This window comes from Rattus rattus, chromosome X, assembly GCF_011064425.1.
Source record: "Rattus rattus isolate New Zealand chromosome X, Rrattus_CSIRO_v1, whole genome shotgun sequence".
Classification (NCBI taxonomy): Eukaryota; Metazoa; Chordata; class Mammalia; order Rodentia; family Muridae; genus Rattus; species Rattus rattus.
Window position 1 is genome coordinate 101,533,399 of NC_046172.1, and position 25,436 is coordinate 101,558,834.

At 41.8% G+C, this 25,436-nt stretch overlaps 1 protein-coding gene across 1 annotated transcript in view; it reads right to left on the reverse strand.

The window, feature by feature from the left end:
- The window catches only part of Tmem255a (transmembrane protein 255A), a 58,545-nt gene that overhangs the window by 4,465 nt on the left and 28,644 nt on the right, over positions 1-25,436 (reverse strand). The window contains 2 exon segments of the mRNA XM_032889708.1: positions 7,097-7,240; positions 18,681-18,843. Of these exon segments, the coding sequence (XP_032745599.1) occupies positions 7,097-7,240; positions 18,681-18,843 (307 nt within the window).

Below are 25,436 nucleotides of genomic sequence, written 5' to 3' on the forward strand. Positions count from 1 at the left end.
ATGGATGGCAGTTGTACACTGATAATAAAGAAGCTAGTCCAACGGCCTCTGGGTTCTCCGTTCTCAGTTTCGTGCCGATAACTATCAGAGGGGTGGGCAGCCGACAAGAGGTGATCCTCATTTCCCTCCGAGATCAAAACTGGAAATCTGGAGGGTAAATGTGAAGGTTCCTGGCAGAGCTAACTGGCTGCAGTCCACGTACCCTTGGGGGTTGGAGAAGAAAAAGGCCCACAGTAGCAGTACGTAGTTTCCTAGCAACAGGCAAGCACCTTGGGAAATACTTGGCTTTGTTGTAGCTAGAGAACTGGCTTGGTGTGTTTTGGTTCTTGGGTGAGAGTTGAATTTTACTGATGCTTTGAATCTCTGCACACCACCAAGTACAAGGAACATCTAAGTAGCCAACCGACTACTGGCCTAGTCGGCTCTGGCTTTCTGAGATACCTCTAAGGCCTGAGTGAACTACAGACCACCCTCCAATATACCTTAGAGTTACATGGTGTACTCTAATCATGCTAAGTGGGAAGCTACCCTTCATTAACTGAGTTGTCTCTCCAAACCCCCTCATGTGCCCTGTGCCTGTCCACATCCTTCAATGTCTATGCCCATCTCTCAGGACATAAACACACCTCTTTTTAGGAAGTCCATGAGCGTTTTACTCCAGAAGGTTCCCTGGCACTGCCTAGTGACAATGACCTTAGAGAAATTGTGTCTCAAAGTGGGGGGACACTACAGGATTTGTTTGTTTTTGAAAACATTTTCCCTGCATTCTGCCCTTGAAATAAAAGGCTAAGAATATGGAAAGGAGCAGATAAAAGAAAGAAGAGAGATATAGAATACAAAAAATTGAATAATAAAGGGAAATGTTGAAAGGGAGGGGGAAATAAAAGGCAGAAATGGATTTCTGAGCTTCAAGGCAACTTGTACCACCAACTCCTCCCACCCCCACAAGGTTGAAGCAATCCTTTTATTAAATGAGCTCAGTTTATGTGAGTCAGCCTTAATGGCTTCAGTGAAACATCATGTACTTTCAGGTGCTGAACAAAGAATATAAGCAGCGCCATTTGCATTTCTCAGAGACTGAGACTTTTGGACTTAAAGCTGGCGGTTCACCAAATGGACAAGAAAAGGACAAGCTCATGAGGAAAGGAGAGGAACTAACCTAACATTCCAGCCTGAGACATATGACTGGGAACCTTTGAGGTTTTAGAGAAAGCCACACTGAGTTCATATCTGTAGGGAAACAATAGGATGTGGGCATAGCTAAAGCCAAAGGGGTCCTGGGGAAATGATTTCAAAAGGCAAGAGAAGTGGTGCTGGAGCATATGGCCTCCCTATGTTGAAGTATGGGAAGTACATTAAATGTGAGGACACAGTGAAATGTAAAACTGAAGTAGCCTGTCACCCCACATGCAGGTCTCACAACTAAACAAATCCTTACCCGTATCTGACCACAAGAAGTGTTTCCCAGCCCTCCTAACTGGATCATTACACAACAAAGGCATGATTTTGAGGAACTAAAACAAAACCCTGTTAGGGGGCCGGTGAGATGGCTCATTCTGTAGAAGCACTTGCCACCAAGCTCTATTTACACACACACACACACACACACACACACACACACACACACACACACACACATGCACACACGCACGCACGCACACACTCAGCACATGCACACACACAGAGAAAATTAATTCACTAATTAAAACCATGAATCTTTGCTCTCATTCTTCTATTAACCTCAGAGTGAAAAGGGAATAGAAATGATCAAATGAGAGTCACAGAGATAACCCTATTTAGAAATGAACAAAATGAAGAAATCTTTCAGAAGAAGGTCTTTCAAAGTCTGAGTATAATGAAGGTCATTTTCAACCTGAGAAGAGCAAGAGGAAGCTCTGGTGTCTTTTTTTTTTTTTTTGGACAGACTCACTCAGACTCACTCTTCTGGCAGTTTGACTCACAGAGCTGGTGTGCATTTTTCACTTTTCTTTTATTTATCTAGAATCATATACAAATATTCCCCAGCCTGTTGTATGTTTTATTGGAAGACTGGTATTTCCTTTTGAAATTATAAGTGACTGTACATTTGGAAATAAAAGAATCCTCAAGTTATATACTAAGTTCTAGAAAAAAATAAAAAAATATTCCCTCCAAGGCCTATACCACAAAACTCTAAAGGCTCCAAGAAGGAAATACAAAAATTCGGCGTGAGCCTAAGAAAGAACTGAAAATGTTCAGGAAGCAAGCACCTGAGCAGCCCCCAAATCGGGAAATGGATGGAGCAAGGGACCCTCTTTTCAGGGGAGATCAACTTGATAATCTAATGAAAAAGAGTACATGGGACTTTCCTCAAGTCGTATTTAGGAAACCCATGAGAAAAAAAAATACAGTAACATGTGTATATATTTAACCCAGGGAGAAGAATCTATAGGCATTCAGATTTATAGCTTCTCCAAAGAATTCTCCAAATTCCTCTCTGGAACCAGCAGTTATGGGTAAAAAGGCTTCTCCTCCTCTTCTGACTTAATCTGAACTTGAAGTCACTGAACCTCGCCATTATTTTGTCATCACAACTTGACAAATTGCAGTGGCAAGAGTATTTTATTGATGTATAATTGCTCAGAAAATAATGCTTGTTATTGAAAAGAAGACAGACAGGCTTATAATCTCAGCACTTGGGAGGCTAAGGCAAGAGGATCATGAGTTCAAGGCCAGCCTGACTATAAGGTGAGACCATGCCTCAAACAAACAAACAAAGGAAAGAATAGAGGATTCTGTAATCCTTGATATTCTTGTTACAAATCCAGAATGGAGTGGGGTTTATTTTGAAGGTAAAAACATAGATGTTCTTTAATTTTTAAATATATACATATATGTCCACATTTACACATGTGTATGCATAGACATTTTATCTGTGTGCATGCACACAGGTATGCCATAAGTATGCAGATTACTACTTGTGGAAACTGGTTCTCCCCTTCTATCATGTGGCTACCGGGGATTGAACTCAGGTCGGCAGGCTTAGCAGTAAGCAGCTTTACACACTTAAATATTTATCTCGATTTCTCCAGAGTAAATTTTGTACATTTTGATGGGGTGACTGAATTGTAATTTTCCTCTGGATTCTTTGGGTTTCTTTCCTCACACCACTTATCTACTTTTTAGTCATGACTGTCCTCTGACTCCCTTAAGTCTGTAGACAAATCATTTAATACAAGGGATGTCTTACTCAAATTCTACAGCCATATCCCCAGGCCACAGTATCTGACCAGGCATTGTTTGAGCTGAAACCAACAATCCAAGTCATCACTGGATTATTTGCCAATCTTATTTTGATCCCTGGAGTAGGATTTAAACAGAAAATAATAAACAATTATGTGTCTGAATATCTTAGATGGAGGTTTCCTATTAAGAGTTTGTGTTAACTGTCACACTAGATATTATCCCTAGTTGGAAAGTGCACCATGTCATAAAACTGCAAAGCTTCTGTAAGGCAAAATGCACTGTCATTAGGACAAAATGACAACCAACAGATTGGGAAAAGATCTTTACCAATCTTACATCTGATAGAGGGCTTATATCCAAAATATACAAAGAACTCATGAAGTTAGACTCCAGAGAGCCAAATAACCCTATTAAAAATGGGGTACAGAGCTAAACAAAGAATTCTCAGCTGAGGAATATTGAATGGCTGAGAAGCACCTACAGAAATGTTCAACATCTTTAGTCATAAGGGAAATGCAAATCAAAACAACCCTGAGGGGGCTGGAGAGATGGCTCAGTGGTTAAGAGCACTGACTGCTCTTCCAGAGGTTCTGAGTTCAAGTCCCAGCAACCACATGGTGGCTCACAGCCATCTGTAATGAGATCTGATGCCCTCTTCTGGTGTGTCTGAAGACAGCTACAGTGTACTTATATATAAGAAATAAATCTTTAAAAAAAAAAACAACAACAACAACCCTGAGATTCCACCTCACACCAGTCAGAATGGCTAAGATCAAAAACTCAGGTGACAGCAAATGCTAGCGAGGATGTGGAGAAGAGGTACAAACACTCTGGAAATCAGTCTGGAGGTTCCTCAGAAAATTGGACATTACACTACATGAGGACCCAGCTATACCTCTCTTGGGCATATACACAAAAGATGCTCCAACATACAACAAAGACACACTCTCCACTGTGTTCATAGCAGCCTTATTTATAATAGCCAGAAGCTGGAAAGAACCCAGATGCCCTTCAACAGAGGAATGGATACAGAAAATGTGGTACATCTACACAATGGAGTACTACTCAGCCATCAAAAACAATGACATCATGAAATTCAGAGGCAAATGGAATGAATGAACTAGAAAATATCATCCTGAGTGAGGTAACTCAATCACAGAAAAATACACTTGGTATGCACTCATTGATAAGTAGATATTAGCCAAAAAGCTCGAATTACCCAAGATGCAATCCACAGACCACAGGAAGCTCAAGAAGAAGGATGACCAAAATGCAGATGTCCCCACTCCTTCTTAAAAGGGGGAAAATATTCATAGGAGGGGATATGGAAGCAAAATTTAGAGCACCGACTCAAGGTATGGCCATTCAGAGCCTGCCCCACATGTGGCATATATATATATATATATATATATATATATATATATATATATATATCCACCAAAACTAGATAAGATTGATGAAGCTAAAAAATGCATGCGGAAAGGGACTGGATATAGATCTCTCCTGAGAGACACACCCAGAGCATGTCCAATACAGAGGTCAATGCTAGTAGCAAACCACTGAACTGAGAATAGGACCCCCTTGGGGGGGAATTAGAGGAAGGAATGAAAGAGTCGAACGAGCTTGCAACCCCATAAAAACAACAATGCCAACAACCAGAGCTTCCAGGGACTAAACCACTACCCAAAGACTATACATGGACTGACCCAGGGCTCCAACTCCATATGTAGCAGAGCATAGCCTTGTTGGGGCACCAGGGAAAGGGAAACCCTTTGTCCTGCCAATGTTGGACCACCAGTGCAGGGGAATACGGGGGCGGCAGTAAGGGGGATGTATGGGGGGAATACCCGTATGGGGGAGGGGGATGGGATGGGGGCTTATGGACAGGAAACTGGGAAGGGGAATAACATTTGAAATGTAATTAAAGAAATATATCTAATAAAAATTTTTAAAAAAGAAAGTGCACCATGAAGTCTAACTTCCTAAAATCAATACAATTTACTTTGATATGAAAATGAAAATAGCTCATGACAGAGGCTCACACCTATATTGTCAGCAGTCAGTTTGAATCAGAAGTATTTGCTACAACATCAGGGCTAGCCTTTCTATAGAATTCAATCCCTTGGACATTCTTGATGGAAGGCAAGAACAAGTTGTCCACCTCCACACACACATGCTGTGTGACACATGCATGTACCTCCACAAGCAATACACACACACACACACACACACACACACACACACACACACACACGTATTTTTAAGAAAAAGAGAAAGGAAAGGAAAAGAAAGAAAAGGAAGAGAAAAAGTGAAGACTCCTCCTGTTTGTCAGTCCACAACCTCTTTATCCGAGAAGTGTTTGTTTTACTATGTAGGCCCCAAGAGGATGATGCCATCTCTGTATAAACGTCAGCATAGTTGAACTCTCTTAAAAGGTAAACATGCTGTCTCTGTCACTGTTGACGTTGTGCTCTTCCTGAACATAGTTACCACCTGTGTTTTTAAAAAAGACTAAAGCTGTCTTTCTGTGGCTACAAGGCTTTAGTGCAAATTTCAGCATAAGGCTTTTTCTAAGCCTTAATGCTCTGTCCTGGTAGTGATACCATATTTGAGAGGAGTGAACAAGTCTAGGTTTATATTACCCTGTTATAAAGCTGTAGACCTCTCCAAACCACATGCAACTAAGAGCTTTAAAGTTTCAGCTATTTTGGTACACTAAAGCCGAAATCAGGTTCCCCAAAGATTTCTGCCTACCAAACATTAGCTACAAATCCTTTCAGAAAGTTTATGTCCCCTTGTATTGTTCCTGGGCTCTAATCAAGTGAAACAAAAATCATTTTGAGTTTTGTTCCTTTAAAAGAATTTTCCTATTGTCTCTGAGTTTTGGGTTGAGCAGAATGTAGTGTGCCTTGATTCTTATTTGGCGAATGGTTTTCAGAGGTTCCTGTAAAACAAAGACCTGGTCTTTGTTCGGATGGGGCTGATTTGGTCCCCTGCACTCTGAGGAGGCGATAACAATGTTTGCAAGCACAATGTGACCATTTGGTCACACACTGAAGCCTCTAAAACCATGAGTGAGAATAGTGCTCTCCTGTTTAGAAGCTTATTTTGACCTTGTGGGTTTCCTCGCAGTGAAGGAAAGCTAGGAGCACTATCATTGCCATTCATATGTAAAGACCCATTTGATGGGTTTTCCCAAAGTGCCTCCTCAGACTGTGCTGTGCTCTGAGCACAGTGAATCCATTTTGCCCTTTTAATGCTTCCATTTCTCTGCACTTAGGCACAGCTCAAAAGAAAAAGGTTGAAAGTGCAAACTTAATAACATATTTCTGACCTATATGATAAAGGCAAACCAACAAATAAACGAAACAAAACAGAAAACATGGGGGTGTTGTAAAAGTATTTTCTATGTTGTTCTAGTTGGGTGCTTGAACAAACAGAGGGACTCCCTCCTGGCTCATAGCTCCCTTATGTCAAGCTTCAGGGTTATGCCTCTCCCTATAGCAAAAGCTGGTGTTAAACAGGGGCCCATAGTAACTTCTGCAAGCTGTCATCTCCCAGCCACGTTATCTTCCCTTAGTGTATTTAAATACAATTTGGGATACCTTTCTCTTATCCTCCTCCTCTGTTTTCCTCCCATTTCTCTTCTTCTCTCATGCTCTGCTCACTTTCTTATGTCTTCTAACCTGGATGGTCCTTAATCTACTCACTGGTTCCTACACACTGATAAAGGCTATCAGAGGTTGAGAGCCTGGGCTAATCCCTATGAATTCCAGAAGCAAAGGGAAGAAGATTCTATAAGTCAAATACAATAAAAAAGGACTGGGTCACAGCTCAGGGAATAAAGAGGGTTTTTTTTTTCCAAACATACCTGAAAGTCATAAGCAGAATATGGTGGAAGATGAGGAGGGCTATGGTAGTAGGTATTGTACGATGCCACTTGGGGACGCGCATAGTAAGAAACAGTTGGATGGGCATTTTCAACAGAGCAGTTCAGAGCTGGACGAGTAGGGTTCTGCAAAAAAACAAGTTATAAACAATACATTACACACCATCATCATTAGGTGAATCACCCAGCTATCGATAAACAAATATTCAGACCTATATTTAGTGACAAAGCTTCCCAGAGTATACTGTTATTTTTTATGCGTATGAGTCTTTTGCTTGTATGTGTGTCTGTGTATCCATGTGTGTGCGTGGTTCCTGAGGTGGCCGGAAGAGAATGTCAGATTCCCTGGAACTGGAGTCACAGATGATTGTGAGCTGCCACGTGGGTGTTGGAAATTGCAGGTCCTCTAGAAGAGAAGCTGGTCCTTTTAAGCACCGAGCCTTCTCTCCAGCCCTATTGTTATTTTTTAACTACTGTGGAGCTACAGATACAGTTCAGCAGTAGAACATTCGTCTGGCATGTGTAAGGCCTTGGATTCGATCCCCACTACTGCAAAACGAAAGGCTACTCTGATAAATTAATATAGTGTGCTCTAATCCATGTTCTAAAAATCTCAGTTGCATATTTATGTGTACAAATACAGAGAAATTATTCCGGAAAGATGCACTGCAAACTGTTATTTGTAGTTGTTACCTCTGCAGAGGGAAGTAATATTAGGAAGAAGATGGAAACTCTTACTTTTTAATATATAAGCCGATGTTTTTGCAATTAATACATAGTGTGCCATTTTCATCAAGCTTTAAATTTGTTTTAGATTTATGTATTTTCTGGTATGTGGATGAGTGTTTTGCCTGCATGTATGCATGTACACCACATCCATGTGCATGCCTGGTGCATATCAGATGGCATGGTCCAGAACTAGAGTTACAGACAGCTGTGACTTATCATGTGGGCGCTGGAAACCCAACCTTGGTCTTCTACAAGAGCAACAGTGCTCTTAACCACTGAGAAATCTCTCCAACTCCTCCAGCTTAAAAAAGATTTGTATTTATTTACGTGTTCATATGTGCATGTGTCTGCATATGAACATGTGAGAACACGTCTATGGAGGTCAGACAATGGCATTGGATCCCCTGGAACTGGAGTTACAGATGGTTGTGAGGCATCATATAGGTGCTAAGAATTGAGCTTGCATCTACTGCAAGGGCAACTGAGCCATTTGTCCATTCTCCCGACCCCACAACTTTTGTTTCATTATAATCTGCTGGCAGATGTAGCCTTTTTAGGTCAATGCCACTGTTGCCCAGGTTAGAGGCCTGCTCATTAGTTCCCGAGAAGAAGCATGCTTTGTACCACATGCATCTAAGTAGAGAGTAAATGTTTTCCTTTTTTATGGGGCAAGTGGACCATACCACCAGCCAGAAGAACTGGTAAGGTTGAGTGAGCTCAAATCCCATGAAACCCAAAGTTGAGAACAGTAGGAGTGGGGCCAGCTCCCTGCCAAACTCTACCTGATCTGCAACGTATAACCACCACATCCCCGGAGAGGAGCAAAACTCTGTAGTCACTGTAACATAAAAACCTGGAGTTCCCCATGCTAATGAGGTATCTAGGCCCAGGAGTTCTCCATGCTAATCAGGTATCTGGATTGACCCAGAGTGTACAGCCAATGAACTTCCCTTCCTGGACATTCCTTCCGCAAAAAGGTATTTAATCCCTGGTTCACCCTGAGTAAGGTGTATGTATTTAATTCACCACCAGATAAAGCAGTTTGAACAAGCAAGGACCATCTCATCATCAAGTGGGGTGGGAGTTCGATGGAAAGTGTAGGGCCCAGATCTTGGGGAGAAGGCCTGCTCTCCTCCAGTTCCTTTCTCTCTGTACTCTTGGCACTCCCTCGAAAACAAAGAGGGTTCCACCCTTGTCTAGACTCTGCTTTCTGCCTCCTGCCTGTGGATGCCATAAGGTAAGCTCGGACCAGGGACCCGCTCCTGTAGCACTTGGGTACACAGACTGGGAACCAAGCAATCATCTCAGAGTTCGCTGTTTCCCCCCTGGGAAAGCAGGGACTGAGGACCCCATTACGGACTATGGGACTGTGTTCTGCCTCCGCTCAGTGCTCTGTTGGCACTCCGAGCACTCCAGCGGCGAGGCAGACACACAGCCCCCCCACTTTTCTATCTTCGGTATCATAGAGCCCTCCTCCATTTGCGTGGATAGTTAAGAACTGTCGGAAAGATAGGTGCCTTCCACCCAGTATGTACCGACGCCACCTTAACACAGAGCAGGAGGTACCTCTGCAGCAGTGAAAATTTGGGTCGGTTTTGGCAGCAACACAGGTGAGCATGCCTCAGGGTGTCGGCAAGGAAATTCCATTAGAGAAAGTTTCCACATAATTCTGTTGCTCTGTTGCTTGGAGTGGGTTACAGTTTAGATCCCTAAGGGTATGAGATCTACAGGCCCCAGTCATTACAATGCACCTCACGGTCACCTCGTGTATGGGAGAGGCCTGAGATCTTGCCTTGCTTTACAGAGGAAGAGCTCTGAGAAGTTCCATTATCTCTCTACCAAAATTCCAAGAAGACATTTCACCCCTGAGGAAGTAGCAGAAATTGTGTTTCTTTGGTCTCCTAACCACCTGAAACATATCCTGCCAGCTCTAACAAAACCAAACCATTTATCTAAATAAATCAAGCCTGACCACAGGAAAGCAATCCAACAATGTAAACTGTATCTGTAAAAAAAAAATGCCCTGTGTGTTTAGTAGGTCACAGGTCCAGGATCCTATCTGAAAGTTAACTATTCCAGAGAAAGAAGCACAGAAGAAACATCAAAGGAAGACTGAGTGGGAGTGAGCAAGTGTTGGAAAGCTGCTGTAGATTTCAAGCTAGAGTGGATCAAGGAAATGGTCAGGACCTGGAGGGAAGAGGTCAAAGAGATGGGCAGAGATGATGCAACATAGATGGCCAAAGGGTGATCTGCTTCTCTTTCAAATATATAACTAGGATTCAGTACTTATGTGTATGCATGCACGTGTGCGCGCATGCATGTGTGTGTGTGTGTGTGTGTGTGTGTGTGTGTGTGTGTGTGCATGCATGTGTGTGTGCTTCCACTGAAACTCTGGAACTCAAGTTGTAAGATTCCCCTCCCTATTACTGATCAGTAACTTTCTGAGCTCTCATAAAACAAAAGATTTCTAGAAGGCACAGAAAACAGTGGACGCAATATTGCCTGGGCCAAACTGGATCTATTGAGACAATGGTCATGGACTTTGCAAAGAATGCTGCTTTTATTCGTCTTTAACTTAGGAACCAAATGCACAGATCTATGTTGGTTATTTTCGACATTCATCTTAATCGTCATGTCTTTAATCAAGCAACACTGCACTGGCCATTTCCGTAGGACCACTCCCAAGCACGACAGGGTAAGGCGTGAAGACATCCTTTTTCATTTCAGGACTTTGCAAAAACCTCTAAAAAAAACAAAAAAGTGGGAACCTCGCTGATCCTGGCCCAGCGCTCCCAGCTCCCAAACCCCATGGGAGAGAGAGCTGATCGCCCAGAAGTGTGAGCAATCGTGAGACTGCAGGACAGGAGAGACCACCACTTCTGCCCACCTTTGCCCACATCCCTGGCAGAAGAGGAAACTGTATAGGGCCTCTGGGCACAGGAAGATAGGGGCAGTCAAGCTGCAGGAGCCCTGTGGTCCAGACTGCACCTGGGGCTGAACAGACCTGGTCAAACAGCTCCCTACACCCAAATCCCGTGGGAAGGAGAGCTAGACCTTCAGACAGGCAGACATGCCTGAGAAACCAGAGGACTAGTCTCTGCCCACATTTCTGATTCTAGAGGAAAAACGCCTAGCACCATCTGGGCCCCCTGCACACAGGGACTCAGGAGAAGGAGGGGCAGGCCCTTTTGGTTCCTGCCCACAGGGACAGCTGAAAGCCAGTGGAGAGGAACAACTACACGCCTGAGAGCAGAACACTCTGTTCCCATAACTTGCTAAAAGAAAACAGGAAAACAGGTCTACAGCACTCCTGACACACAGGCCTACAGGACGGTCAAGCCACTGTCAGAAATTGCAAAACAAGGTAACATCAGAGACAACCTGATGGCGAGAGGCAAGCGCAGGAACCCAAGCAACAGAAAGCAAGACTACATGGCATCATCAGAGCCCAATTCTCCCACCAAAGCAAACACTGAATATCCAAACACACCAGAAAAGTAAGATTCAGATTTAAAATCACATTTGATCATGATGATGGAGGACTTTAAGAAGGTCATAAATAAGTCCCTTAAGGAAATACAGAACAACACAAGTAAACAACTAGAAGCCCTTAAAGAGGAAATACAAAAACCCCTTAAAGAACTACTGGAAAAAACAACAAAAAAGGGGAAGGAAATAAAAAACAACATCCAGGAGTTAAAAATGGAAATAGAAACAATAAAGAAAGCACAAAGGGAGACAACCCTGGAAATAGAAAACCTAGGGAAAAGATCACGTGTCACAGATGTGAGCATCACCAACAGAATACAAGAGATAGAAGAGAGAATATCAAGAGTAGAAGATTCCATAGAAATCATAGACACAACCATCAAAGATAATGGAAAATGGAAAAAGCTAGTAGCCCAAAACATACAGGAAATACAGGACACAATGTAAAGATCAAACCTAAGGATAATAGGTATAGAAGAGAGTGAAGACTCCCAACTCAAAGGACCAGTAAATATCTTCAACAAAATCATAGAAGAAAACTTCCCTAACCTAAAGAAAGAGATGCCCATAAACATACAAGAAGCCTACAGAACTCCAAATAGATTGGACCAGAAAAGAAACGCCTCCCATCACATAATAGTCAAAACATCAAGTGCACAAAAAAAGACAGATGATTAAAAGCAGTAAGAGAAAAAGATCAAGTAACATATAAAGGCAGACCTATCAGAATTAGACAAGATTTCTCACCGGAGACTATGAAAGCCAGAAGATCCTGGACAGATGTCATACAGACCCTAAGAGAACACAAATGCCAGCCCAGGTTACTTAAAAGATCTGTATGATAAGAACTTCAAGCCCCTGAAGAAAGAAATTGAAGAAGACCTCAGAAGATGGAAAGATCTCCCATGATCATGTATTGGTAGGATTAATACAGTAAATATGGCCATTTTACCAAAAGCGATCTACAGATTCAATGCAATCCCCCTCAAAATTCCAATCCAATTCTTCATAGAGTTAGACAGAACAATTTGCAAATTCATCTGGAATAACAAAATCCCAGGATAGCTAAAACTATCCTCAACAATAAAAGGACTTCTGGGGGAATCACTATCCCTGAACTCAAGCAGTATTACAGAGCAATAGTGATAAAAACTGCATGGTATTGGTACAGAGACAGACAGATAGACCAGTGGAATAGAATTGAAGACCCAGAAATGAACCCACACACCTATGGTCACTTGATTTTTGACAAAGGAGCCAAAACCATCCAATGGAAAAAAGATAGCATTTTCAGCAAATGGCGCTGGTTCAACTGGAGGTCAACATGTAGAAGAATGCAGATCGATCCATTATCACCCTGTACAAAGCTTAAGTCCAAGTGGATCAAACCAGATATGGTCAAACTAATAGAAGAAAAAGTGGGGAAGAATCTCGAACAGATGGGCACTAGAGAAAATTTCCTGAACAGAACACCAATGGCTTATGTTCTAAGATCAAGAATCGACAAATGGGATCTCATAAAACTGCAAAGCTTCTGTAAGGCAAAGGACACTGTTGTTAGGACAAAATGGCAACCAACAGATTGGGAAAAGATCTTTACCAATCCTACAACAGATAGAGGGCTTATAGCCAAAATATACAAAGAACTCACGAAGTTAGACTGCAGGGAGACAAATAACCCTATTAAAAATGGGGTTCAGAGCTAAACAAAGAATTCACAACTAAGGAATGCCAAATGGCTGAGAAGCACCTAAAGAAATGTTCAACATCTTTAGTCATAAGGGAAATGCAAATCAAAACAACACTGAGATTCTACCTCACACTAGTCATAATGGCTAAGATCAAAAACTACAGCGACAGCAGATGCTGGCAAGGATGTGGAGAAAGAGGAACACTCCTCCATTGTTGGTGGGATTGCAGACTGGTACAACCACTCTGGAAATCAGTCTTGAGGTTCCTCAGAAAATTGGACATTGCACTACCTGAGGGCAGCTATACCCTCTTGGGCATATACCCAAAAGATGCCCCAACATATAACAAAGACACGTGCTCCACTATGTTCATAGCAGCCTTATTTATAATAGCCAGAAGCTGGAAAGAACCCAGATGCCCTTCAACAGAGGAATGGATACAGAAAATGTGATACATCTACACAAGGGAATACTACTCAGCTATCGAAACAATGACTTTATGAAATTCATAGGCAAATGGATGGAACTGGAAAATATCATCCTGAGTGAGGTAACCCAATCACAGAAAAACACACATGGTATGCACTCATTGATAAGTGGATATTATTAGCCCAAATGCTTGATTTACCCTAGATGCACAGGACACATGAAACTCAAGAAGGATAACCAAAATGCAAATGCTTCATTCCTTCTTTAAAAGGAGAAGAAGAATACCCTTGGCAGGGAATAGTGAGGCAAAGATTAAAACAGAGACAGAAGGAACACCCATTCAGAGCCTGCCCCACATGTGGCCCATACATATACAGCCACCCAATTAGACAAGATGGATAAAGCAAAGAAGTGCAGGCTGACAGGAACCGGATGTAGATCTCTCCTGAGAGACACAGCCAGAATACAGCAAATACATAGGTGAATGCCAGCAGCAAACCACTGAACTGGAGAACGGGACTCCATTGAAGGAATCAGAGAAAGGACTGAAGAGCTTGAAGGGGCTTGAGACCCCATATGTACAACAATGCCAAGCAACCAGAGCTTCCAGGACTAAGCCACTACCTAAAGACTATACATGGACTGACCCTGGACTCTGACCTCATAGGTAGCAATGAATATCCTAGTAAGAGCATTCAGTGGAAGGGGGAAGCCCTGGGTCCTGCTAAGACTGAACCCCCAGTGAACTAGGACTGTTGGGGAGGGCGGCAATGGGGAGGGTGGGGAGGGCAACACCCATACAGAAGGGGGTCTAGGGGGATGTTGGCCTGGAAACTGGGAAAGGGAAATTTGATATGTAACAAGAAACATCCAATTCAATAAAGGTGGGAAAAAAGTGGCTCCCAGCCCGATGTATGTAAGTGCTGCCAGCTCGCAGTAGTAGGTTCCTACCTTTCCATCAGCCAGTACCCTTGAGCCTTCCTACAGACTACAGAGCACTGTAAAAAAGGAGCAGACCTGCCAGGCACCAACTCCATTTGGACCTAGGCCAAGAGGTTTTTGGCTTACACATTTATATTCTAGAACTTTCTACATCATGTTCTCATTTTGATGACATCATCTCCTTGGTGGCCTCATGTTCTACCCCCACTAGAATTCTATTATTCTATGAACTGACTATCTTTTGCCATGATCTTTGTTTTCATTTTTTTCTTTTCTCCTAAGAGCGTTCGACAGGGCTCCCAGGCTTAAGGTTTAATAATATTCAATATTTCCTTGGCTCTCCACCCTTACTGTTAAGGAAGTTCCTGAGCAAATAGCAGGTAGTGTTCATTACAAAACTTGAAGAAGCAGAACCGCCTGGGCAAATGTCATTGTGAGGCAGGAGGGATCGGATAGAAGGAGCAAGAGTTGATCTGGGCTACAGTCCAAGTTCTGCTACTTTGTTCTGGGCAAATCTCTTGAGCCTTCTTGATCTGTGTTCTCATATATTAAATGGTTGAGTATTTAATATCTACCTGAGGTGAGTATCTAAGCTAAGTAACAAAGATTGAACAAAAATATTTACACAAAGCCCTGTTTAAAGAGAGCATGGCCACTATCATTACTATCAACAGAATCCCCTATCTTCTGTACATAAAAAGATAACTGAATTGAACAATTCAAATATAAATCTATACATGTGAGTTTAATTGATCTTTTTGACAGGAGAACTAAGAGCCAAATGGGGAAATATCAGTCTCTTAAACATATGTGTTGTAGTAAATCATACATTTGATAAAGGTCTAGTATCTGTAGCAGGAGAAGAATGCTTAGGATTCAACAGCAAAAGATAAAACACTCAAAATAGGGGGGAAACACAGGCAAAGCCATACGTGGGAGCACAAGCCTATAATCTCATTTGTCAGAAAGCTGAGGCAAGAAGATTGTGCATTTGGGCATAGCCTGAGCTACAGAGTAAGACCCTGCCTAAAAAAAACAGATAGATAAATGATAGATAGGTAGGTAGATAGATAGATAGATAGATAGATAGATAGATAGATAGATAGATAGAAAGATAGATGTCAAAAGCTAAGATGCAAAAATTTCCAAAGAAGGTGTATAAATTGTCCACATGCACATGAAATAGGCCTGACATCGTTGGCTATTATAAAAAGGCAAGGCAAGATTATAATGTTGTGCCTACTAGACTCTTTTGCTAATGAGTTTATAGAGAAGTTGGAATTTTTGTATAGTATTGTCAAGAATATAAAATGATATCTGATGAGGAAAACAGATTGGATCCCTCTCCAGAAGCTAAATATAAAAGCATCATACCATCAAAAAATTCCACTTCCAGTTTATATGAAAAAACTGGGAATTTATATGAATGTTTGTAACAGCATTTCTCCATAGCCAAAAAGGTGGGAGCAAATGTCCATCAACAGACTTTAAAAGATTTAAATACACTTAATATATAAAATATACATTATTTAATAGATTTAAATAAAATGTGGCATGTCCATAGAATGAAATATTATTCAACCAATAAAAGAAATGAAGCACTGATATATGCCGAAAGGTAGATGAGTTCTAAATATAGTAAGTGAAAAGAGTCACCCAGAACTTTATGTTTTATATTAGTCCATTTGTAGGAAATATCCAGAAGAGACAAATCTATAGTGATAGCAGATTAATGGTTTCTGATGGTTCGGGACAAGAGGAACAAGGAACAGCTGTCTCGTGGTTACAGGTTTCATTTCATGAAAGGGCCATAGAACTAAGTAAAGATGATAGCGAGGTGCCATTTTGAATGTCCTGAATGTTACTGAATTGTACATTTCAAATAGGTTTATGTTATCATGGAGATGTCCTCGTGGATTTTTTAAGGTGTGGGAAATCTTTGGTTTGAAGAGAAAGCCAAAACCCTGTGGGGGCTCTAATTCTTAGAAGGTCACCATCTTATTCCTTCCTTCTTCCCAAGTTGCAGAACTTTCTTTGAAGAAAGTCGTCTTTCTCAGGCACACTTTGACTTCACATCCCAATTCCTTCTGACATCATGGAAACTTGTCAAATCATTAACTCAGAGAGGTTACATAATAGAAGGTTTTAACACCTATGTGGCGTCTTAGCCAGCATATTTAAAACATTACTACCTGGGGCTAGAGAGATTGCTCAGTGGTTAAGAATATGTATTGTTCTTACAGAGACCCTAGTTCAATTCCCAGCACCTACAACAGGAAGCTTAAAACTGCTTGTAACTCCAGCTCCAGGAGATGCCCCTGACCTTAGGCACATATACATACATATATACATACATACATATGTACATACATACATACATATACACACATATAAATAAATAATAATATAAAATAAAATTCTAGTAGTTTTGAAATTACCTTATTTTTAATTATCTTAATTTTGAAAATAGACAAAGGGGGGCAAAGTCTTATCAGAAAATATGGAAGAAAAAGAAGAGGAGGAATAAGAGGAAGAAGTGGAGGAAAAACAGTAGAATGTTCAGCACTGTGATTTTATGGGGTAAAATCGGAGGGTCACCTTGCAGGTAAACCATGTAAAGCACTATTCATTCATCAAGGCAGCCCCTCCCCTGGGTCTGGAAAGCTCTTCCTATTCAGGAAATCCCCACCTGCTATGAGACTCTTCTGGGACAAGCCTCCAAGAATAATGGAATTTTTACCTTTGAAAAAGCCTAAACATGGAAACACCTATGTCTCCTAACCACCCCCACACAGAGGAAATCCTTCTTGTTCCTAGGGTGACCATCACATCAATGCTTACCATACAGACTCCCTAGTGCTTGGGTTTTCTGAAGAACAGAGGAAGTGAGAAATATGTACAAGGGAAAAAGGACAGAAGAGAAACTGATAGACTAGGGGTGGACATGGAAGGGTTTCACAACAGAGTCACCAGCAGGAACACCCAATATTCCTAAGCAGCTCACTTCTTCATGGGCTTTGTAACCAAAACTCCATTGTTCCCTTTACCTTCAGGGCCCTTCATTTTACCATTACTGTCTTTCAACTATCTATCTAGAGTTAGATTAGAGACTGCTATTCAGGATCCTGTTCCTTGGCAACTCAAAGGGGATATAAACAACCAAGGGTCTAGTAGTTGCTTATCTCACTTCTTGAATCATAAGAAAATCCCTTCTAGGCACAAAATCATGTTCTAAGGATATGTGAAACAGTGGTCCTCAAGCCCACCTACAGACCCGAATCATCTGGAGTGATCTCAAGAATCCATTGCTAGATGGGTTTCCATTTCGACCAGCTGAATCAGAAAGTCTAGGGAAAAGGACTCAAGTGAGATTTATTTTTACTTTGTTTTGCCTTGGTTTTGATACCCCAGGTAATTCTAATATAAAGCTAGGTTAATAACCATGGCTCAAAAATAACAGCTCCATAATTGGAGATTAAAATTTACCAACATTGGGGTTGGGGATTTAGCTCAGTGGTAGAGCACTTGCCTAGCAAGCGCAAGGCCCTGGGTTCGGTCCCCAACTCTGAAAAAAAAATTTACCAACATAGAAAATAAATTATGATAAATCTTTTGGAAGCAAAGAAAGAGGCTAGGTCCTGTTATCGAGGGAATATGCATTACTGAGGGTTCTGGGTGCTGCTGTGCATTTACAGGCATGCGCACAAATATGGACAAGATTCCAAAGAGAGGAACAGGAATGTGGGTAGGCTGAGGTCGAAGGCAAGACCTGGCAAGCAGCTTATCCCGGGACTGAGTCATCAGGTTCAAGAAAAAGACAAACAAGCCTAGGTGCATCTAGTGTAGAAACTCCATGATGGAATTCCTGTAGGAGACTAGCATTAATCCTGCCTACAGTTAAACATAAGTCCCTTTTCTTCATTGTCTCCCAAAGATCATTAGGGAGAAAACTAAGTAGGAAAGTTTCTACTAAAGGTGTTGGGGGAAGGTATGTTGGATTGTTCACATACACCAACAGAGTGAACGGGAAGACGGAAGACTGAAAACTCCCTCCCACTACTTCACTCTTAAAATAAGCCCCCAAGCTACGTGGAAGTTTACATTCACAAGAAATATATACAGATTGATGTCACTTCTCACTTCAGCTTGAAATATTTGAAGGCAGCTGCCTATGCTGGATTCTGATTCCTCCCTTCAAATTCTGTATCTCCATTGTCCCAAACATCTTAGCCTTGTTCACAATTGCCAAACAGAGGTGACTGTGAAATGGAACGTCTCTTTCTTACCATATCCTTAAATCCCCCAAGGACAGCGGCAGTAATGATACCCAAGAACAGGCCCACAATGTTGAGGATGGTGGCAGACCAGAGTAGATGGTACAGGTGGATGATGTCCTGGCAGCTGCTGACGTCAATGTATTCATAGTAACCACCGGTGATTTCCACCCTGCTGCATGGGGAGAAACATAGTGCAGTCAGTCTCCTAGAAGCAGAAAATCTTCCTCCCTTGCTCTCAGCACTAGGATTGGACTACTGTGTAGCTCAGAGGATAAAAAGCTGCCTGCCTAGGCAGATGGGGAGCTGTTGTAAAGGGCATCACTGTAAAACACAATAAATGGAAGTGTGGTTGAATTTATGGAAAACACAACACAAAACAAAATGTTGCTTGTCAGAGAGACTCTTGTAATCATCACTAACACTAATCATAGATAGCATTTATTGATATGTATCATCTACTAGGCACAGTGTTTAACATTACACGTATGTCAGTTCAGTAAATCTCACCTGTCCAATATGGTAGCCATTAGTTACATGTGGTATTTTTTTTTATTAAGTACATTTTACAGTTCAAGCATTTAGTCTTCTCATGTTTCAAGTGCTTCATATAGCCATATGTAGATAGTGGCCATTGAACTGGACAGAACATATTATAAAACATTTCTATCATCACAGCAATGCCTGTCAACACTGCAAACTCACACAGTAGTCTACGGGGTAGATCAGCAGTTCTCAGACTGTGGGTCACGTCCCTCTTGGGGATTGAATGACTCTTTCACAGGGTCACTTACAACCATTGGAAAACACAAATGTTTTACATTATGATTCATCATGGTAGCAAAATTACAGTTATGAAGTAGCAATGAAAATAATTTTATGACCGGAGGTCAGCACAACACGAGGAACTGTATTAAAGGGTCACGGCATTAGGAAGGTTGAGAACACTGAGGTAGATGATGTTACACTCCCACTTTTCAAATGATGGAAGTGAAATTCCGGGAGGGTAAGGACCTTGGCTAAATCATAAGTGGTACAGCTGAAATCTGTTTCAGGCTTCAAAGACTTCAATATCTCCGTAATCAAAACCAAGCAAATAATTCCACCAAGCCCCCCCCCCCAAAATCCCCAGTGTGCTAATATACTACTAAAACTGAGATGTAACACAAGACTCAGAATATCACTCCTTGGAGAAGTTCTCCCTGGCTACTTTGTCTAAAGATGCCTACACTCAGCCTAATTGCTCTGAGTCACGTCACTTGACACAGACTGATTTGTACTCTCCCTCCACAAATACATATGTGAAAGATGTAACCCCTGCAGTTCTGCATCTGCCAATTCAATCTGCCATGGATTGAGTATTTAAAACATGGGTCTGTACTGAACAGACGTAGACCAGTTTCTGTTGTTCCATAAATAACAAAGAACTGTATTTAGTATAATGCCTCATGTCATGACACTTACAATTATGAATTATAAGTAATCTAAAGGCAATTTAGAATATACAGAAAGCTGTGTGTAAGTTGTGTGCAAATAGTATCCATTTCCTACAAAGGACTTCGGCACCTACAGGTCTTTGTATCAATAGGAGATAGGGACTTAGAACTAATCCCTTCCCTCACGTCAAGAGATGGGTGACAAGATAATAAACTCACTAGTTCAGTAAGCTGAACTTGGGTGCAATAATTTCTTTGGTCTACCTCTGTTCTTTCTGGGGTGAACAGACATTTGTTCATATCTCAGGAAAAAAACCTCATGCAACTGTTATACATGACACACATTTGGTGCTGAATAATGCTCGGTAAATGAATTCATTGGAAATCTCTATCCTCTGGGACATTGCAAAGCAGGTAACCTGAAACATTGTGCTTAAAATTAAGCACATAATGCAATGCCCTAGCATCCAAAGGCTGTTACATGAGAGATCCCTGTTAGAGGAATACCAAGAGTGAAAAACAAACAAACAAACAGAGGGTAATCTCCAAAATGAATCAAAGAAGGATTATTCACGCAAGAAAACCTTTTCAAGTCTACAAGTAAATTTAACTTAGGAATCTTTAAAATGAATTTCTCTGAGGAATTGAAATCAGTGTGGTTACAGGGCTGACTACACCAGGATCACCAATGTGTCTGCCCATACATGTCAATTGTATTCTTTGTGTGTGGTTATAAATGTGTGTGTGTGTGTGTGTGTGTGTGTGTGTGTGTGTGTGTGTGTGTACACATGCAGGTGTGTGTTTACAGAAGCACCAGAGACACTAGATCCCCAGAAACTCTAGTTACAGGCAGAAAAACCTGACCTTGGTTCCCCCAGCGACCATATCCATCTGAAATTGAATTTTAGTACTTTATACCTATCTGAAGATCCCATTCCTAAGCATACCTTAAGTTTGTCCTATGACTTGGCACTGATGCTGGGGAAGGAAAGTGTACTTACTACCCCAAAAGACTTAAGTGTGTTCAGCTTCAATCCCTTAGAAAAGGACAGGTATGTGTCTAAGGGTGAGTGTGGGATTGTAAGGACATTAGTGGCTTGGACTCACCTTCTGACACATCCTTCCAATTATCTTTGCCTACCTCCTAATCTACTGAGAGGAAATGAACAGACAGAGCATGTAGAAAGGCATTATACCCTAGCAAACTCTGGAGTCAGGCTGCATTAGAACCCTAGCTATAAGGTATTTGCTGCCTGACAGAAACATTCTTAACTTCTCTGTGCCTGGGAGATTTAATAAGAATGTGCATGACAGAGCCATGAAATGGCTTAGTGTACAGAAGGCTTCCCTTGTAGACTTGATGACCTGAATTATACCCTCAGAATGTACATTTTAAAAGCCAGATGTGGTAGCAGCTGCAATCGCAGCTCTCCTATGGTAAGATTTCGGAAGGAGGAGCCAGAATTATCCAGAAACTTGTGGACAGAGGCAGAAACAAGAGAGGCCCTGTTTTGTTAAAATGGAAGGTAAGATCTGACCCCTGGAAGTTGTCCTCTGATATCCACATGTGGCAGGCACACACGCGCATGCACACACACACACACACACACACACACACACACACACACACATTAAAATTTAAAAGACTGTGTACAAAGCAGTACTTTAGCCCATAACAAATAGTAACTATTTTTTTCCTTCTGAGAGCCAATGTCTGGAAACATAACTCAGACCTTGAACCACATGCTTAAAGACACTCATGCTGTAAGGACACATGACCTCACATGGAAATGTGAGTAATGCATTCAAGAGTATATAATAATTTGTGACTTGATATATAACTCAGTGGTAGAATATTTGCCTAGCATGCACAAGTTAGTATGCACAAGTTAGGCACCTCAAGAAAGAAATTATTTTCCAGAGGGCATAATTGGTTTCAATATGAGTGGGCTCAGCAACTATTTAATTTTTAAAAACTGACCTATGAAACAAAAGAAAGTTAATGATTAATTATAGTATGGGTTTTAGCAAATTAATGTGGTTTGTGTCTGTTTGAGAGTCGTGATTTCATTTGGTTCATTTTCTGAGAAAAAAATTGCCTAAAATTGTATTTTTTGCCTTCTGATTGACCTCACCCTTGTGCCCCCAAGACTGCAAGGTACTCCTGTCACACTCTATCGGTGCTCAATTAATCTTCCAAAAATATTTCTGAAACTTAGGGTCATTCATTTTTTTTCTAAACCTTTTCACTGCTTTTCACGATCAGCAAGGTGAATACACACACACACACACACACACACACACACACACACACAAAGTATATAATAAAAGAAATTAAATGAAAAAATTACCCAAATTTCCATTTGCCATAATCTGGGTTAAAAATGGACTCTATATCCTAGCTAGGCTGCAGTTCTTAGCAGGCTTAAGACTAGAAATGCTAGGAGCTTACTTAAAAACTGACCTCAGATGTTTTTTTGATTCCAGTAGGTACTATCTTCAGCTCCCTGCCTGTCTAAATCCCACCTTTGGCCCAAAGCTTTAATGGTACCTTCTCAAGGGCTCCAGTGTCCACTCGCTAGATTTTTCCCTCAACACTCGCAGCCTCAGACAGCCTTTTCTTTTCAGTTTGCTGTTGTTCGTTTTTCATTTAGGCTAATACATATCAAGAGGCTGCTCGGGGCCGAGTGCCGTGCTGCAGCCAAACCCAAGGCCACCACAATGTCTCTGTCAAACTTGTAACCTCTCCAAAGCAAGGGCCATCTCTTACAGGGCATCACTTTTGTCTCTCTTACTGCCTAGAACAGCACTAGAAAGATTGAAGACCACAGATTAATGTGCAGAGAATGAGGAACGAGTACAAAGCCTCGTCACTGCATCGATCATCAAATAGGGGCTCGTTTCTTCCTGCACTCTACTTCCTGCAGTGGCAGTTGGTCCTGGGAAACGCAGGAAAGCATCATTATGCTCTTCAATAAGACAACATCTTAGCTTGGAGTGGTAATTTTTCTCCTCATGTCTTCTCTCTCTACCCTACCCCCCTCTGTCTCTAACTGTCATTCTTTCTTTCTGTCTGTCTTTCCCTCTCCTTCCTCCCTCCCTCCTCCCTCTCTCCCTCCCTCCTTCCTTCCCCCTACCCCCCATCCTCCATCTTTTTAAACTCCCCTTCTGGTACACTGAGTTTCTAAAGAACCCAATAGCCCCTGGCACATAGTAGGAATGTCATAAAGGTTTATTAGAGGAGGCGAGGAGTGGAAGTAAGCTGTCCTGTATCATTGTGTTCCCAGCTGAGGCCATACACAAACCACTCCATTTCCTTTAGGTTACACGCTAAAACCCAATGCTATTGACTTGACCTCTCCAAAGACGAGTGAGTTCGATGGAAGGCAGAGATGCTCTGAAAGGCTGCCGCAGAGAAGCTGTGTCCTAGAGAAAGCCACCTTCCTGCACAAGGCTAAATGGAATAATCTATGTTTGGTATTAAACCTCACCACCCATGACGTCAGTGAAGGTCTGCGGGTTCGAGGGGGACAGTAGACACTCTGTTTCTGTAGCGCTGTACAAATGACTGCCTGATGTTTTTTGTTCCTACTTTTTTTTTTCTTGGCCTCCTTTCCAGGAAATGGACTGGAGGAGCTGGCATTGATTAAAAAATAGGCTTCGTGTGAGGAAAACAAATACGCATTCGGCAAAATTAAAGTCTCCAAGCCTCAGAATGCTGGTTGCTAGCTATATTTAGGTCTTCAATTTAACTCCCATTGGCTCTGGCTGAAAAAAAAAAAACAAAAAAACCCTGGGTCAAGGAAAAAGCTTTCCCTTCATTGCTAGTCTGTCCCCTATTTAGTCTTATGGCTGTTTTCTGAACTGATGGAGACGTAAGCAAGTCCTTTTCTATTGGTTTTGCCCTTGGGATCTTGGCAACCCAGACTTGGGAAAGGATGTTGACAGATGCTTGGGCTTCTAGGTACAGGGTACATTAAAGCTACTCCAGACCTTATAGATCCTTAGAAACAGCATGACCCGTATCCGTTGCTTTGTCTAATTTCTTTTCCTGGTGAAAAGGAAGATTTTTTTTTTTGATCTTCAACAAATATCCCTCTATTTTCATCAGCTTTTTACTCATGCCTAGCCTTGCGCTGACGAGATGAAATCATGTCCCCTGCCCTGTGGAAGTCCATAGTTTAGTACAACTTCTTAACAAATTCCTTTCTCATGTGATTCATTTACATAATGGAATGCTACTCAGATATTAAAAACAAGGGCATCCTAAATTTTGCAGGCAAATGGATTGAACTAGAAAATATCATCCTGAGTGAGGTAGCCCTGACACTAAAGAACACACATGGTATGCACTCACTGATGAGTAGATATTAGCCAAAAAAGTATAGAATACCCAGGATACAATCCACAGACTCAAAAGAAGCAAATAAGAAGGAAGACCCTAGGGAGGATGCTTGAATGTCATTGAGAAGGGGAATAAAATAAACATTGGGGTGGATGGAAGGAGAGAACTTGGTGGGAGAGGAGTTGGGGTGGGGAGTGGATGGGGAAAAGGTGTGGAGAAAGGGGGAGGGCTGGGGGAGGAAACAAAAATCAGTATGAGGGTAACTCTAGGACAGGGGAGAGTCATGGGAGTCTATGGGGATGACCCTAACTGAGAATCCTAGCAGTTGTGGATATGGAGACTTAAGTGTCCACCTCTTATAGCCAGGCAGGATTTCCAGTGGACGGAGGGGGACACAACCTACCCACTAAGCCTTCCACCCAAAATTTGTCCTTCCTACAAGATGTTTGGGGATGGAGCAGAAAATGACAGATGTCCAAACACTGACTGGACCAATCTCATAGAAGAGAGCCCATCCCTGACACTGTTAGTGACACTCTGCTCTGCTTGCAGTTATGCCTAGCACAACTGTCTCCTAAGAGGCTTCATCCAGGAGGTAATAGAAACGATGTAGAGACCCACAGTTGAACAACAGGTAGAGTCTTATGCAAGAGTGGAGGATAGCATTGAGCAAATTGGCATGGACAAAGACGCCTCAAGAAAACTCAGAGTAAACTAACTTGGGCTCATGGGGCTCACAGAGACTAAACTACCAACCAAAGAGCATGCAGGAGCTGGACCTTAGCCTGTTACACATTTGTAGTAGGTGTGCAGCTTGGTCTTCATGTGAATCCCCCAATAATTGGAGGAAGTGCTTTCTCTGAGTGTTGCCTGCTTTTGGATCCCCTTCCCCTTCTTAGTATTTCTTCTAGGCTCTGCCCCACAGTTACCTGGCAACAGCCAGGTATGCCTGACTCAGTATAAAAGGGCCTATTTGCCTCCTCTCTC